The sequence below is a fragment of the Rhagoletis pomonella genome, unplaced genomic scaffold (genome assembly GCF_013731165.1).
Source record: "Rhagoletis pomonella isolate Grant_MI unplaced genomic scaffold, Rhpom_1.0 Rhpom_scaffold_00002, whole genome shotgun sequence".
Classification (NCBI taxonomy): domain Eukaryota; kingdom Metazoa; phylum Arthropoda; class Insecta; order Diptera; family Tephritidae; genus Rhagoletis; species Rhagoletis pomonella.
Window position 1 is genome coordinate 19,996,165 of NW_023458556.1, and position 18,409 is coordinate 20,014,573.

The 18,409-nt window shown below is 34.7% G+C and overlaps 1 protein-coding gene across 1 annotated transcript in view; it reads left to right on the forward strand.

The window, feature by feature from the left end:
* The window catches only part of LOC118733235 (dendritic arbor reduction protein 1), a 132,407-nt gene that overhangs the window by 67,150 nt on the left and 46,848 nt on the right, over positions 1-18,409 (forward strand). The window contains exons 2-8 of the mRNA XM_036462558.1: positions 1,857-1,975; positions 2,057-2,214; positions 2,309-2,481; positions 3,377-3,571; positions 3,762-4,023; positions 10,526-10,827; positions 10,907-11,089. Coding sequence (XP_036318451.1) covers positions 1,857-1,975; positions 2,057-2,214; positions 2,309-2,481; positions 3,377-3,571; positions 3,762-4,023; positions 10,526-10,827; positions 10,907-11,089 — 1,392 coding nt within the window. The remainder of the gene's footprint in view (positions 1-1,856; positions 1,976-2,056; positions 2,215-2,308; positions 2,482-3,376; positions 3,572-3,761; positions 4,024-10,525; positions 10,828-10,906; positions 11,090-18,409) is intronic.

The following is an 18,409-nucleotide window of genomic DNA, read 5'->3' on the forward strand; positions in this document are numbered from 1 at the left end:
ATGTATATTAGCCTGCGTCACGCTGCATACAAGAAAAATGGGATCGCTTCTTTTTGAACGAATTATAAAACAGAGTGTCACCAGCACATTTTGACTCAATTCAAGGTCATACGCAAGCAAAGACAAATTCAAATAATGTGATGTATTTTGGAAGGATTTTCCGTCATCGCTTGTGAAATTTGGTTATATTTCTTTTGTTTATTTCATATTTGTTATAATTTTTAAGTGCAACTTATTGTCTAACAAAAACCATATAAATTCATGTTTCAAACTTTGTGCAAAAATTATAAAAATTTCGCAAAGTTGCATCTGAATTTTTTTTTTTGGGGCACAATAGATCTTAAGGGGAAGTGCTCTATCCACAACAATAATCTAAATTTTTAACTTTTTAATCAGATTTTTTGTTGAGTATGCTGTTTTATAGCCCATTTAATTTTAGTACAATAAAGAGTAGGTTTTAAGTTGCTAAAAAATCGCATTAATAATTTTTTCCATGCACAAAAAATTGTCGCACATACTTTGTATGGAACACTTTATTGCACTAAAATTTAATGGGCTGTAAAAATGGATGCCAAAAAAATCTAATAAATCTTATTAAAAATTTGCAAATTTAGATGGAACTTTAGACAAGAAGCTGCACTTAAAAAAAAAAAAAATACTAATTAAACATAAGAAATATAGCTAAAAATGGTCAAAATAAGGCGTTTCTATTATTTTTGTGTGTATAAGTGTCTGTCAAGCTAAAATGTTTGTGAAGAAGTCAAAATGTTAAAGCAGATCTTTGTCTTATAAGGTTATTTTCCGGAAAAAAAGTTCCCAATTATGTTTCTTATTTTATCAAAACATCGATTTTTCAGTATTTTTCACGAAATGCACTGAATTGAGAAAAAATAAAATTTACAAAATTGTATGATGCGCTGCTTTTTAGAGGCATCCTAAAGTGTCTCTGAATTTAAGTTATCTGTATGTACATGCTTTTGCAGGCTGCATCAGCTACAACGACTGCCCATCGGCGTGTACTAGTTTTGTTTTTACGTGCACCTTAGACTTACTCAGGCTTAGCATAGTATGGTTTGGAGGCGTCGATATGTATGTGGATATTTAAATTCACACAAACATACAATTTTATGAGCAGAATAAATTTCAAAGTGTATATCCTGGTTAAAGAATGTTTTAGATAAATTTATGTCCCACAAAAGTGTATCAACGAGTGTGCATTAGGGTGGTCCAAAATAAGTGAAGTCGGAATTTTAGTGCTCTCACCCCCAGGGATTGTTCCATACCGAAAAAAACATACCACTGTTTTTTTTTTTTCGAAATCAAAAAATATTTAGAGGCCACTCAAAGTTTTCCATGTATTCTATATGGGGAAAAAACAATTTCGTAGAAATGGTATCGAATTTTTGAAAATCAATAATTTACGATCGGACAACTCTGTTTCTCTTGAGGAGACTTCAAAAGATATTATCCGATTGTTTATTTAAAATTTTTTTGATATTAATTATTTTTTACAAGTCTCCACAAACCACAAAAATGGAATGGGGGACCCCCAAAAAAACATGGGTATATTTTTTCGGTATATAACAATCCTACGGGGTGGAACATTACAATCTGGACTTTATTTTTCCACATGCATTTTTGAACCACCCTAGTGTACAAAAGGTTTATAGTTGCATACATTCCTTTTTTCTTCCTTTCCAACCATTCTGCTTAGCACTTACTACTACTTCCCATCTAATTTCCTTTTTTATATAATTTGATATGCAATATGTACGAATATTTCCATTTATGTATTTACGTTTTTTTTTTTTATTTATTGCTTTACTTATTTTCTTGTCATTTTCATTTCATTTCAGCTGCCAATACTATTTGACAAGTCATCCATGGGTACCAGCATATCAGGGTGTCATCACATTTTTCGTTTTGGCCAATTTCTCATTAGCGACATTCATGGATCCCGGTGTCATACCAAAAGGTTGGTAGATATTTAATTTGATTTGTTGGCACTTGAAAACTTGTTTTGCTTCTTTTTTTTTTTGCAAATTTTCTCACACAGCTTCACCAGATGAGGACCGGGAGGAGGAGTTTCGTGCACCACTTTATAAAAATGCCGAAATCAATGGCATCACCGTAAAAATGAAATGGTGTGTGACTTGTAAATTCTATCGACCACCACGTTGTTCACACTGTTCCGTATGCAATCACTGCATAGAAGTGAGTATAAGTGTTTTATTTGATTATACGATGGCTGTTACTGCATTTATGTGAGTGGTTACTACATCTATTTTTTTTTCGATTTTTATTACAGACATTCGATCATCATTGCCCTTGGGTGAATAATTGCATTGGACGTCGCAATTATCGTTTTTTCTTCTTCTTTCTGGTTTCGCTGTCCATACACATGCTGAGCATATTTTCGTTATGCTTATTTTATATACTGAAAGTTACACCACGTATAAAGGAGCCATCGCCCATCGTAGCGTATCCTTTTCGAAAGTTGACTAAATTATTTTAGCTTTTTTATCTTTACATCACAGTTTTTAGTAGGTAGAATACTGATTTAAGGATTTAAAGAGTCAGTGGTTTGGTTTTGTTAAAAGAGTTACAAAACGGACGAATACGGAGATGAATCTGAAGATGAAGACGAACATGTTACGAATACGAAGACGACAACTCGAATACGACGACTAATACGAAAACCAATATAAACCAAAGACGATCAGGAATACGTTAAACGTTATCTACGTATTTGGCCGAGCTTCGCCTCCAATTCGTGTTTTGCTTCTTGGTGTTGTGACACATATGTGAGATCTACACCTTTAATCCATCTCCGAAGAAGCTTTTTTATGGTAGAAGTACATTCGAATTTGCCATTGGCTGCCGAGGGGCCACCGCTATTTGAAAAAAAAACTTTTTTTTTGATGTTGCTGGGACCAGAAATTGAACCATGTACCCCCGCAGTGGCAGTAGGCACGACAAAAGCACTACTCAAAACCGAAAAAAATTTGTTTTACTTTTGATCTAAAAAAAACCTTTCAACTTATTTTGCTTTGTTCTTTTCTTAATTTTCAGTAATGACTTTATATCAACATAAGCATTTTCTCTATATAGACACTGTGTAATGTGTAAATAAAACCGTTTTTTTTTAAATTTCGAAATCGGGAACCGGTATTTTCAAATTGCAATTTTTCGAATAATTCGAAAGTCGGTTTTGGAAAAAAGGCGAATAATCGAACACCCCACTATGTATATATGTACATATACATATGTATATCTAAGCAATAACACTTGCAAGGCATATCTTGCAGTGCATGTGCACTGTATCCAACATTTATTGGCTTTCCTTAACTAGCGACTTTTACGCATCCGTACATAGTATGGTGCTGATGGCCATTGTTATAATCCTAGCGATTCCAATTTTTGGTTTAACCGGATTTCACATGGTGCTCGTATCACGTGGCCGCACAACAAACGAACAGGTTACAGGCAAATTTAAAGGCGGCTATAATCCATTCTCTCGTGGCTGCTGGCATAATTGCTGCTACACCCAATGTGGACCACAATATCCGAGGTATGTATGATGATGTTATTCACATTCATTAAATGCAATTACATATTAATATTCTTCTTTTTCTTATTAACTTACGCATTTCCATAATTGAAATAAATTATGTTGCTCACATCCTACACCCGCTGATGATAATCTCTCTCGAATGTTGACGCATTACAACTAAAACCTCTTCGGTCATTGTAAACAACAGTCTTCTTAAGCCAGAAAAATATGCAGCTCGTCGCTCACACAAGGATGGTCAGGGTATTAGTGTTATCACTACCGAACGTCGCAACAATCAGCAGAGCAGCAGTATGCGGGGCAACAGTACACCTGGCAATGCGCCACGTTCGCCACGTGAAACGCTGAAAAACTATTACGATAGGGATAATCGACACACTCAGGTAAAGACTTATACGGACCAGGGCAATGGTTATAATCAACGGTCGGGCAGCACAACGCTTTATAGTAAGGTGGGTAAATTGATTATTGCTGGTTATTGTTGCGATTCGTTTGCGAACCTATGTATCTTTTGTAAAGTCCAAAAAACAAAAAAAAATCTATTTAACTTTCTTTTTTCTTCTTATAAGTATGTAAACGTTGTGTTGTTGTTTATACCTGCATATCCTCACATTCATATAGAAAGGCCCTACTTCATTTGCTTTTCAAATCCAGCACTGGACAAAATTGGAGTTTAAAGATAACTACTGTAGTATAAAATTAGTATACATAACCATATGGAGTTTTTCCATCACTCCATAAAGAAACGCAAAAATGTTAGATAGGGCCTTTCCATATAAAGGATTTACAAAACAAAAATGCGCTCGTATTTTTGTATGTATTTGTATGCATTTATTTTATTTAGCATAATTATAACAATATATATTTTTGTTATTAGTTTCCATTAACAAACATATGTATGTAGTAAACGCGCACTGACACCCACACATACACACATTTGTAGACCAATAATCGGTGGTTGGTTCTTGTACATACATGCATAAAAACGTGCCTATATAGATTCGTATGTTGCTGCATAGATTTTTCTCTCAATTGCCTGCATTGTTATTGAATGACGTGATTTCTACTACGTACGAGTAGTATACTTTGCTTCCATCAATTTATTCCAATAGTTTACAATTTTCATTTAATACATTAAATAATAATTGAATATTTGAGCTCGAAGTTCTATATAATTTCTTGTATTATTTTTCTATTTTGCACTTTGCACTAATTGGTGATTGCATTTATAGCAGTTTAATAGTGTTGTCACTGCCTGCCCGCCTGACTACGAGACAATATTTTTTATTCGAGTGAATATACATATGTATGTATTTTCTAATGTACAAATGGTTTTTTTTTTGAACTATGGAAATTAATTTTAATTTATATAATATTGCACTAATGAACAGATTTTGCTTTTAGTTGCTTGGATAAAATTTGCTTTTGTATGTGACGCATTGCTAAATTGGGCCAAGCAATTTGGATTAAGATTTGACTTCAAAACATTATATATATTTTATTTCATGATAAAAACATAATTATTGTTTTTATCATGTTTTATATTGTTTTATTTTCGATTGCGAAAATATATATTTTTTTATTTGTAAATATTCCGTTCGCATAAGTATGGGTGTATTCCGAAACCCATCAAGCCAAAGCAGCAGTCTAATTTTATTTCTAGACTATAATTAGTACAAATGTCCAATATGCGCAACCACGTTTAAATGCCTAATTGGAACTTAGTTACGTAAATAAGGCGTTTCCGTCAATTATAGTTTAGAAGTGGCTTGATTCATTTCGCAACACACCCCATGTACCCTTATGATCAGCTGATTAAGTTGAGTAAAAGCATAAACAGACGACAGCGGTGATCCGGATCAACTCGGAAATTAACTGCAGTTGATCCGGATTAAGTCCGAGTTAATCCGGATCAACGCTGCCGTCTGTTTAAGCTTTAACATTTTGACCAGTTTTGGCTATTTTACGTAATGTTTATTTTTTTATTGTTTATGTAATGTTTAGTTTTTTATAAAAGTCTGACATATTATATAACAAGCACCATATAAATCCACATTTCAAACATGGTACAAAAGTTATAAAAATTCAACAAACTATACCAATTTCCATCAAAAATTTCAAACTTTTTATTTAGAATTTTTATAAAAAATTTAGGTATGCAGATTTGAAGCCCATTAAATTTTAGTGCAAGTTTCAAGATGCTGGAAAATCGCGTTGATGTTTAATCATTTTTTTTTAGCTGACGTTGTTGTGCATTTTCTTCCATATAAAGTACGATGGACAATGGGAAATTCTTTTGTCCTAATTTATTCTACTAAAATTTAATTACCTATAAAACTACATACCTAAAGTTTTTCTAAAAATTCTGAACTAAAAGTTTGAAGTTATTGTGTGTATGTACTTTATTGGTAATGTTTGTTGAATTTTTATAATTTTTGTACAAAGTTTGAAATGTGGATTTATATGGTGCTTTTATATAATATGCTAGACTTTTATAAAAAAAAAAAATAATAATAATAAACATTACATAAACAAAAGTAAAACAGCCAAAACTGGTCAAAATGTCACTTAATTTAACCAGCTGACCACAAGTGTGGGTATACCGCAGCTTTCCTTATATTTACTTCTCTGTTAAATCATTCATGAGTGGTAATTAGCCATTAGCAAACTACATTTAATTATAATAAATTAAGGCAGGTGTATCACATTAAATTTTTTCTTGATTGGTGTAAGCCCCTTCGCGACTTCGGCCGAGTCCAATAAAGCACGCCAGTCGTTTCTCTTCTATTCCAATTGACGCCAAGTGGGAGTCCCTATTGAAGCCAAGTTCGTATCCACCTGATCCTACCGTCACAGAGGAGACCTTCCTTCATATGTACGACATGGCTGACTTCATTCAGCTCAACGTTAAATCGTCTGCGCGATGCCTTATCAGATGTTTTCATTGTCCATGTTCTACGGTATATACCAGCACGGTCATGATGAGTGACTTATAGTCCAAAGTAGCGCTTAATGGCAAGGGATGTTCTCCGTTGAATTTCAATGCTGACGTTAGTTCTCAACGATATTTCCTCATTCCCCACCAGACCCCGCGCTTTGCTTCTCTATCTTATTTCGGGAAGGCAGAACAGACATTGCATTAATCGACCGGTGATATCGACGTCATCGGCACATGCCAGCAATTGGTATGATTTTGTAAACATTTTTTATCAGTTTTCTTATTGTCCCCTGCAACTTCAGCAAAAAAAAACACACACATACGATACGAGTTGCACTGTCTAAAACCACGTTTAGTACCACGCTTAGGTTCCAATCAGCAGGCATGGTTTCGTCAGATCATATTTCGCAAAGAAGTTTGTGCAAGCTCCCGAAAAATTGCGAATAAGATCCCGTGAAAATCCCTAAAGCGCGGCAAGTATTTGAAGTAAATTCCAAAGAAGTCCTCAAAAAGGCCTCTGGAAAACCCTACAAATATAGAAACCTTTATTTTTTTATGTTGCCATTTGGCGTTTTTGAAGTTTGTCTAGGTTGTAATAAAAGACTAATTAAAATTTAATTATTTAACAGCTCTGGTCGGAATTCACTCGCTAATTAGTAATGAGAATGTATATTTATTTTACGATGAGAGTAAATATCCATTCTTATTAGAGTGAATTCCTATTCTCATGAGAATTATTCTCATCATTTACCAAAACCTTTTTACATGTTTTCACATATTCAGTATGAATAAATATTTAAAAAATTATTGTTTTCATATAGTATGACCTTTTTTGTTACGAAAAATTCACGAAAACCGCACTGTCGACAAAGCGTACATTTCTCTGCTTCATGCACCGGGTATAAAAAGTTTAATTTCGTCCGAATATAATAACCAATATTATCGCGGTTTAGATTTTCGGATTTCTGTCTTCCCGAGAACCTCTTTTTATAACAGAATATGAAATTGCTTTCTAATCTACCGCGCTGTATATTCTAACCGAGGTTTAATAATAAACCCTTACTGAACAGTCTTTCAGGAAACTGTGAAAACGTGCTTGTGTGTGTTCTGTCCATTCAATGGCAGATTGCTTTATTTACCCAACAAAATTTATTAATACATCTTAATATATCGAATCATCGAAATTTAAAGCTTTGGCGGTGCAACCTCCTTCTGCTTTTTCGATTATTTTTTTCTATTTCGGCACTTGTTTTCAACAATTTTACCTTTTTTTTGCATGCGAAGTTGAGTTGTATTTCCCCCAATTTTTTCTGTAATTGTATGCATTTAGTAAATTGCTATTTACTATAATTGATATTATTTTTGATTGAATGCACTATCGTAATGGTATGCTATTATATTGTTAGACAAGCTCTTTATATTCAAATTGGTCAAAAACAAAAAAAGCAAATCAAAACTCTACACTAAATGCAAGCACCGAAAAAGGTAAAAAAATTAATTCTATTCTAATATTTCATTTTTTCTATATTTTTTGCGAAAATACATTCTATTATTGTTCATATACATATATTTGTTCCTACAACAACTTTTTGGAAATGATTTCTCTTTAATAAAAGTATCTACTCTTCATGTCATCCGTTTCTTATTAAAATTTCCATTTTGCGTTATGCAATCTACAATATATTCTAAAATAACTACCTTTATTTGTATGTTGGTAATTTGAGCGATTTTTACTCGTATAAAGTTCGTAAAGATTTCATTCATTCATTCAAACATCAATCATTCAATTGTTTCAACAATCAATTTGAAAACAAGGGTCATTGAAGAATGAACAGTTCTCATTATCGTTTCATCGTTTTATGTTCCGTTAACCTACATACATACATACATACAAAGATATATTTTTTCGCAGAACCCACCACGACGCATAAATGGCATTTTCAACAGGCTTTGAAGTTTTTTTAAGTATGAGAAATACTTGCAAGGTTTTTAAATACTCTGGAAATGTCTCGATATTAAATAGTTGTAGGTAAGACTTGACAGGTGGCGACTTAAAATCCCTATTAAGCGAGTAGTGATAGATGTGGAGTTGTAATCATCTCAGCTTTTTCCTCTCGCAAGACTAGGGTCCACACGGAGCTCTCAGCCATCGATATTAAGACACATGCCCTCTTTTACCAAGAAGTGATTATTATTCACAAATCCTATCAATGGTCGCATCTTATAAGTATACGAAGAGAAGTCAGAAAGTTAGAGAAATAAAAAGGAGATGTAAAATTGTATACAGTTCCGGTTAATAAGACAAAATTTAAAGCAAAATTTAAAATGATATTGTTTGCAACTTATGTTTATTTATTTATTTTTAATAATTTTCATTTAAAATATAGTTCGATCTCTAATAGACCCACATAAATAACAGTTTCACAGCTTGCACAAAGTTCACAAAAATGAATCAAACTTAAAAAAAAAAAAATCATCAAAATTTCAAGCTTTCTATTAAGAATTTTTGTGTAGAGAGTGTTGAGCATTTTTTTTCATATAACGTATGTATGTATGAACAAAATGTATTTTTATTTGCAAGAAATGCCCATGTAGAGGATCTACAAAAAAATGCTAAGAAATCAAAGGTAATCTTCAGTGATTTGGAATTTGAACTTTATTATACTAAAATTGAATGGACTACAAAATGCGTACTCTAAAAATTCTGAATAAAATCTTGATGATTTTTTTTTTTTTTTTATTAAGTTTGATTAATTTTTGTGAACGTTGTGCAAGTTTTGAAACTTTTATTTGCATATGTGGCTTCTGTTGTAGATCGAACTATATTTTAAATGAAAATTACTAAAAATAAATAAATAAACATAACGTAAACAAATATTGGCAGAGTCCGCTAAATAACGTCCGTCGATTGTCTTCATTAAAAGTTTTGAAATGTTGGACAAAAGAAGAGCTATTTCAGAATTTAATCATGAGCGCAGTTGCTTCAGGATAAGAAGCAAAAATAACGGCTGCAAAGGGGTGGACAACTCTTACGTCCTTCCGCAAATGCTCGCTGGGAAAAAATTATTTTGCCTGATGGTCGAACTATCAAAATGATAGAATCTGGTGGACAGAAGCTCCTGGTTCATCACAAATTATCGAGCACTTTCAAATCCCAAATCTGTGATGGTTTTGGCTGATGTTGGTGTATCTGGCAAAACAATCCTGGTATCGCTAAAGCAATTACTGCCCCGTGAAAGGGATCTAATTTCTAAGTCGTTCACCGATAGGCCAAACCGTTTTGTTTTGTTATGCAAAGAGTTCACTTAGCCAGTTTTAATTATTCAATCTATAAAATTTCTTCAAATTTAAACCGATATATACATAAGCATAACAACCCTAGCAGGACTGTAATTAATTTCCATAAAAATTCTTCCTCCTCAAACACATACAGCTCCTAGCGTAACCCTACAAGGATTCTAAAAGGCGTATTACTGGTACGGAGTCCTCTATGTACATCATCAACGAATGTGTCTTTGTTGCCTAAAATGTGCTTTCCATAAGTTTTTGTAAATATTCGGGGCTCTCTGTTCCACGTGTCTAAGTACTACAAGCTTTCTACGTATAAATTTTAAATAACCATTCACAGGGTAAAAGCTTTCTCTGTCCATCGCCGCCCTTAATTTATGGAACATGTGTTAAAAACTATGCATTTTCTCTAAATGTTTGCCTCCCTCGAATATGCTCACCAGCTCTTCCCAAATGGAATTATTCGATTCTATACTCCTCAAATATGAAACCCTCAATTGATCTCTCATCATATTCGCTACCATAAAATACATGCCTTCATACATGCATATAATTTTTATGTTAAATATTTCACCTCAAACCGCCGCTTTCAAGTTCTTTATTTTTATTTTTTGTTTTTCATGCAATTTCGATTTAAATTAATGTTAGCTTTATACGTTTACGTTTACGGCCGATTTTCAATTATTACCTAACACCGCGCCTTTTTGCGCTCCTTCCCCATCGTTTAGCTGTCGCCCGGACGTGAATGTTCAGACACCGACATGGAACCGCAAGCATCACAGAGTCAAGATTGTGAGCCCACACCTCCATTACAACGACACAACTCGACGAATTTCTACCTGCCTCAAGTGGAGGCAGGCGTGAGCAATTTAAATAATGGCGTTATAGCAACTAATGCGGGCATGTTGCCCAACGCTGGCGGTGGAGGTGGTGGTGGTGGTGGTGTAGCAGCAGGCGGAGGTGGTGGAGGCGATTCGCCACGACATATGCGCATGTACCATCCGCGACACAGTCCATTAGCGCGACAGCGGTAAGTTTTTACATTAATTAATATTAATTAGAGCGAAGGCTTTATTTTTCTAATTAAATTTTTCCATTCTCTTCAAAAGCGGTTTGGAGCCACAACGCGGCTATAATCCCGCCGATCCACTTTCGCCCGATCATCCTGCTCATCCGGGCAATCAGGGCGCACAACAACAACGCAGTGGGACAACTGCAACACCCACAATGCAGCAACGAATAAAACCGTTGGGTGTGGCAACACCACTGGTGATGGCAAGTCCAGTTAGAAGGTGAGTCTTTTTTAGCGATTAAACGCATGTGAGCATACGACGCGCGAGTACAAGGGCAAATTCGAGTGCGAAAGTGTAGTTGCAATTGCTGGGTGTCTTCAGGCCATAAAGTTTACACATTGACGAGCAATTGCAATTTAACTACTCTCAACCATCTAAATAACGTGCTCTACTACTCTGCGTTATAATTTTAATTTTTTTATTTTTTTGTCTACATACAAATATCTGTTATAGTTACTACTATTTTCTAAAATATACGCAAAGAATGTGTCTAAACGTATTTAGTAATGTGAATTCTATGATTATCTAATCAAAACTGCTACATTTTCTTAACCGCAAAACTTTGCAAACGCCTTGAAAATTTATTAGCCAAAAAAAAAAGAAAAAAATTTATGTAATTTTTTCATGTAACTCCTAATCTTAGCAGGTATTTAACATAACTTTATTTGCTTTTATTTCCGTGCTTCAAAATTAATAATGAAATGTTTCGCTTTCGATTTTGTGAATATATTTTTACTTGTTAATTTTTTTTTTATTGTTTTGCATTGAAGATGGACATAGCTGGAATTAGCAATTCTTAATTTATGCCAACGCATAATGCAAAATCGGTAAATAACTCGAATTTTAAAGAAAAATTATCGTTAAATAGGAATTTATATCGCCAACGCGCTTTTCCCGGCATACATATGTATATTATTAAAGTTTGCATTTATTTCAAAGGAGAAACAAAAATAGAAGTGAAAATACAAACGGTGAAAAACACACTCATTGGCAACTCCGGGTCGAGGCATATAGCCAGGCTCCTTGTTCATAATAAACTTTTGCGTTTTCGTCTCCACAGCAATCAAGGCGAATTCAAATAAGGTGGTCTTGCTAAAATAGCTGCTTTAATTCGCCTCGGTACGCATATGTCAAAACTCCTTATGAATGAGTGCCAAAGTAGGAGTGTTGGAATTTTCTTTCCCTCGTCCTCCTTGAGCGAAGAACATCCGAAATTTGGCATTAGTATACCAAAGGCGAAAGCAAAACACAAATTTAGTTTTTGTTTTTGTACTACAACTACCACCGTATATGAATTCGCCTTGACAACAACTGATATACAAATTTCTTCTCAAGGTGAATCTATACAAGGTGGTGTTACCGGATCCGCTGATTTCAAAGCGAATTTGTACCTTTTGTCAAAATGATGTGTTTATTGTAATTTTGTCAATGTGCGTATATTTTGTTTTTGTTGTGTTATATAAATTCGCCTTGTTTTGTATTTTACGAATTCAGGGACACTAAAAATTGTAATTTGAAAATTAAGTGCGATTTTCTCAAGTAGGTTTTAGAATTTTCTATTCTCCAAACTCATTTCTTCAGAACAAAATTTGTGCGGGTTGCAAACATTAAAGCTACTATCGCTCTATTAATGTGGTAAATGCAGTAATATTGCAAATTTTATTTCGATTCCAACGGAACTAACTTCAAGTATGACATAATACCGTTACATAAAATGGGCAATTCAATTTTTGTTATACAAAATCATACTTACCCAGAAGATAATTTAGGTAGGCCCTTTTAAGTGAAGTCAATCTAAACGGCTTACCGAAGAAGGGCTACAAATGCTGTTTTCCTGCATGCCTTCTATAAGGGCTTTTCCTGTTTACAACTTACGCGAATGTAAGTTCATATTATTAAGAATTATAAATAATTTCAATTTGAATTTGGAATAAAACAAATACTTTAAAAATGTATGATTAGTAGAAAGACTTCTCCAAAATACGTTCCGAAGTACGTCCTTCAAAAGCCCTTCTGGAATTTCCAAAAAATAAAGGCGATAAAGGAGTGCAAGGTGGAATGCCTCCTGACTTCCAGAAAGGCCTTTCGGAAGGGCTTTTTACTGCTGAAATGTCTTATACCAGCCGGTCGGTCACGTCTCTGGTGTGCTATTCGGAGAAGACCTTTCCAAGATCCATGCTAGGTTATACCAGTTAAATAGAGTATATAATGCAATGTGTTAAGCAAGAAAGAATGCGAGGTTTTGCAAAAGGTTTGAGAGGCAGTCGCAAAGAATCTCAAACTGGTGCGATACGATATAATGCGATGCTTCATCTTTCTTATGGCAATAGGGAAGTCGCCTTGCATATTTTCAGAATCTCTTCGCTCGGAGAAGTTGCTTAACATCCTAGCCTTCCTAGGCAAGCTTGGTCCTCTTGTGACTAAACTAATGTTTCCCTTTCGTCCCATAATCTTAACCTAGTTAATTAAATTGTTATTAATGTAAATAAGAACAGCGATGTCCGTATTTTCACAATTTTGTTCAAATTTTTGTTTTTCCTTTTTAATAAATGCAATTGCTCTCTGCATTCGATCATCCTTGCCACTTAGCGGTCAGCATTTTGCTTGGCCACAAATTTTCGTACATTACAAATTTTAGAAAATCATCATACTGCTTATGAATGTTGCATTAGCTATTATTAAATCTTTAACTGAAAAAAAAGCGTTCAAATTTGTTTGTCAGATATTTGCAGAGTGTGGTAGTATACATACATAGATGTGGGTCATTGAAAAATATAAAAGCTTACATGCACATCTGTAGGAACGCCAGAAATTGCGCCATTTCTCGAGATATCAGAAAGATTTTGTCTTATTGAGTTGGAGCATTTCCCCACAATATTCACGTCAACATATTTACATGCATCCATGTATATGTAAACAAATTATGTTACAAATCGTCAGTAACTTTTCATTGAAGATAGAGTAGATCACTATTTTTTAAGCCTATGTTAATCATCATAAGTGCCTCACTTTTTCAGTAAATTCACTATTTTTCTTTTCCAACTGTTTTACTACAAAAATTCTTCTTTTCTTTTTCGTTCTTTCTTCGCTAGTCAATACTCAAAAACTGATACAAATTTAAACTGCTAAGCTTATAATAAACTGCATATACATAGATAGAGTTAAATGGAAATTAAATTCGAGTGTTAAAAAAATGTTGTAAAAAACCTTGTCACTTTTGAAATTCTACAAACCATCTAAAACCACAACTAATCGTACTATATACCACTACTTCTACTGCTTCTTCTACAACTACTACCATAACTGCTACTACTATCAATACAACCAACCACAACCGCTACGACTACCTACCACCACTTCTATTCTAACGATCTTCGATTTGAACTTCAACTGCAACTTGAATTCTTCTTGTTCTTCTTCTTCTTCCCCACTTCGATCGCGCTTGTGCATACACTTAAACATGTACACACGCCTTCACCAACACAAGCTCCAATCGAACCTCAAGCCCAAGCTCAGCTTCAGCCTCAACTTCAATGTCTGCTCAGCCAAGCTTTGTATAAGCTCTCCGCTGTGTAGCAAATGTTTTCAATGCGTTCGTTCGGTCGTTCGTTTGTTCGTTCGTACGTACAGTTTCCGTCCAATACTTCCGCCACCACTACCACCACCACTACTACTACTATGTTGTAATATTCATTGGAGGTGAGTTTTACGTTTGTTACGTTCGATTTTTTTTTGCCACAATTCTTTTTTTATTTCTTTATTAAATCTAATCATCTGTAAATCGAATTTCATGGTATCAAAAGCAAATAATTTCGTTAATTCATTTTACGTTTGCTCTATATATTACCGTTTTTTTGCTGTACTCGTCTGGAATCACAATCAAAGCAAAAAACAAAAAAAAATAATCACTCATAACAGTTTATATTAAACTCCCATTTCTTTTGTATGTATCTTATGTAATCGTACATTCACCGTTTTATTACAGTCATGGAAATGGCCAGATAATACTTTATTCATTTGTTAATTTGTTAACATAAGATTTTTCAATATCATACAAATCATTCTTTATGTTATAGATAATGAACCCAAACGATTCTGTTAACTGTGGTGCTCATGTGTGCTTGTACAATTGTCCACAAAATAATACGAGTGCGATATTTTGACCAGTTTGGACTTTTGTTTATTTAATGTCTAATATTTTTTTATAAAAGTCTAGCTGGTTATACAACAAACACCATATAAATTCGCATTTGTTGTTTGTAAAAATATTCTAAAAAATCTGCAACATTTCATCAAAATTTCAAACTTTTTTAATGCTGTTGTAGTAACCCATTAAATTGTAGTATAATGAAGTGCAAGTTTCAAGCTGCTAAAGCCGTTGATTTTTGGTTTTTTTTTTTTTTTGCTGGCAGTGTATGAAAAAAATGCAAAACCCCTTCAACAAAACAAAATTATCAAAAATCAATGAAATTTTTACCAACTTGCATTTCATTATACTACAATTTAATGGACTACAAAACTGCATACCAATTTTTTCTGAAGATTCTGATTAAAAAGTTTGAAATTTTGGTGGAATTTTTATAATTTTTGCACAAAGTTTGAAATGTGAATTAATACGGTATTTGTAGTATAACCAGTTTATCTTAAAAAAAAATATAGTAATAATAATAAACATTAAATAAACAAAGGATAAATCGTCCAAACTGGTCAAAATATCGCGCTCCTATTATTTTGCCGACAACCGTATACGCTATATACCAATATACATAACTCAAAATAACGAAAACTAATCGAAATTATTGATCCTCTAACTATTATGTCAATAATAGTTAACTTGACGCATTGATAGCACTGTGCAAAAATTTCAGGGTCATTTTCTGGGACGGAATGATTCGAGTTTCTTGCACGAGTGTTTTAAGAATACATAAGTTGGAAAAGAGTTAGAATAATTTTGTAGAACATATTAACCCATTAGCATCGTTTTGACGGCTTTTTTGATAAGTCTGAGTAAAATGGTATTTGGGAGTTCGCTGGAGTGTTTAAATGTTCTAGAAAATTATTCGCCAGAAAATTTCTTTAGGGACATTCTCAGACAAAATCTTTATACAAAGAACCTAAAAAAAAAAATCAAATATCGCTTATTTACTTCAATAGTTTCATAATCCAAAAAATACAAATTTTGAGTTGGGTATGCAGAAATTACCGCCACCTTTTCTTCTATGTTGTGTAAAAATTGCATAGCTGTATCGATCCAGAATCTCACTGGAAAAAATATGGCTGTGCTATGGTGATGTCAGCCCGGTAATTCTCTTAGCAAACCTGTTGGATAGAGGCGCCATTCCCATGGAGGGGAACGCATATCCTTAAAGCGTTGTTGTTGTAGCGGCTACAACAACTCCGCCCAGGTCGGTTAGTATCTCAGTCGTTTTCGTCAAGCTCAACTAACGGAAGACCCAAGAAGCGTGCCGCCTCTATAGGGTCTGTCCACAGAGACGGAAACGTTAGTTGCGTTGGGTTTTCCGGGCATACGAAGAGATGATTCGAGTCGTGGGGTGTTGCATATAATCTGCTCAGGTATGAGTTCAACCTGCTGCAGTAGCCAGAGCGAAGTTGGGCTATTGAGGTCCGTGTCTGCCGAGACCGACGAAGCTCCGTATCGTCTATGTCTGGTGGTTGTGTGCCCAGAACGGCATTCACAGGTGTCTGGAGTCTACGTAACTTGAGACTGGCTCCCTGTGAATGCCGCTGAAGGCCTGTCGATAAGCTAACGGGTCCAGAGGTTGCTTTATGTAAAAATGATTGAATAAAACATGTTAAACAAAAATTTATTTATGTAATAGTATTAGATATCTAATCTTTTTGCTAAAATACAGATTTACGTATACGGTATACGCGTACATACATACGTAGGCTTTCACTTTGCCCGGAAATTTATTTCAAAAATTTTTCATCCAAGGTGTATTAAACAAGATGGTGTTGGGGCGACAGCTGAGTTTTTCGCCGTGGAAGCCATTACGTCAAAATGATGTGTTTGTTGTAATTCATACCAATGACAGTATGGACATCAGCGTATAATTTGTTAGTGTAATTTTTTACTTATATACGGCCAACACCACCTTGTTAAATACGCCTTGATTTCATCCACATTTCTTTTGAATGTATTTCATATTTTTTTGATACAAATGAAAAAATTGCCGAAGTTTCTAATCCAAGTTGAAAGATTCAAGTAAATTTGTGCACAGCTTGCATATATTTGATATTATGCAGCGTCCAAGTGATGGCTATCGATTCAACACCAACGCCGATGTCTTCGACGATCGTACGCTCAAAGTCTGTGATGAAATCGGATTGCAATCGGAACATAAATCCGTTACCGAGGAGAGCCTAAATTTACAATTTAAATATGGTAAATCGCATCTAAGCAACCCCAGCCATGACTCTACCGATGTACGTAACGGTTATGCAACTGTATTGAGTGAAAACGGTAAAAATCGCACACAAACAGATAATCGCAATGTGAACTCTGATCTAAACGCATTGATTGGCAGTATGATGAATAAGAATAATAACATTCCATATTACAAGCGTGGTGCCTTCGAGATAAACAACAATAAAAGAGTCATTGGCATAAACAGCTGTAATAGCAGCGATACTTTGACGCCGATGGGCACGGTTACAACAAATGGCAATAAGCACTGGCAGAATTTGTCAAAACGCATGTCGATGCATGCGGCACGACCACCAAGTATGATTCAGAACGAAAGCGATAGCAACGACACGGACACATTGAACTCGGAACGAAATCCCAGTGTGCATTACAAAGCCTCTCCACGCACTGATTCCGCCTCCAAATGCTCATCACATTCATTCAGCGAAGATTTGTACAATGAATCGATGTCATCGGCATTCAGTGTGTTGGGCAAGAAAAGTTCCACGATGCTATTGGACAGCAAAGCCAGTATTCAAACGAAAAATGTGATTGAAACGCGCAGTAAACGTACACCATCGAGCAGCAGCTGGCCGCAAGAGTCTGAAATTAATTTCGTCATGCTTGTGGGGCTACTCCTCGCGCTATTTGTGTCGAAGGTACTACAATATCTACTATCGTACTTTGCTTGGTTCCAAAGTCAAGTGCTGCATATTCGAAACATATTCCTTGGCAAAAATGACAGTATATGGGATTTCTGCAACTTTGATGACACATCCCGTTACGGTCTGCGCACTAAGCTTTTGCTGCTGCCAGTGGTGGCCGCCTGTTCGTTACTTTACGGTCTGAGTTCTGTGTTGCACACCACCATACGTTGTTTGCTTACACAAGCGCCAAGTAGCGTGATTGTTTTTATACAAAAACTATATTTGCATGCTTGAGCGGGGCAAGGGAGAAAAATAACTTATTTATGTACCTACTTACCACGCACTTTTGTTAGATCTGAAGGCCTTTTGTTTTCCCATAATCCTTTTTGAAAATACATACTACAATAAACAGGAAATTATTCTTAATTCATTCGAAACATCGTTTTATTTCCCATCGGTTGGGGT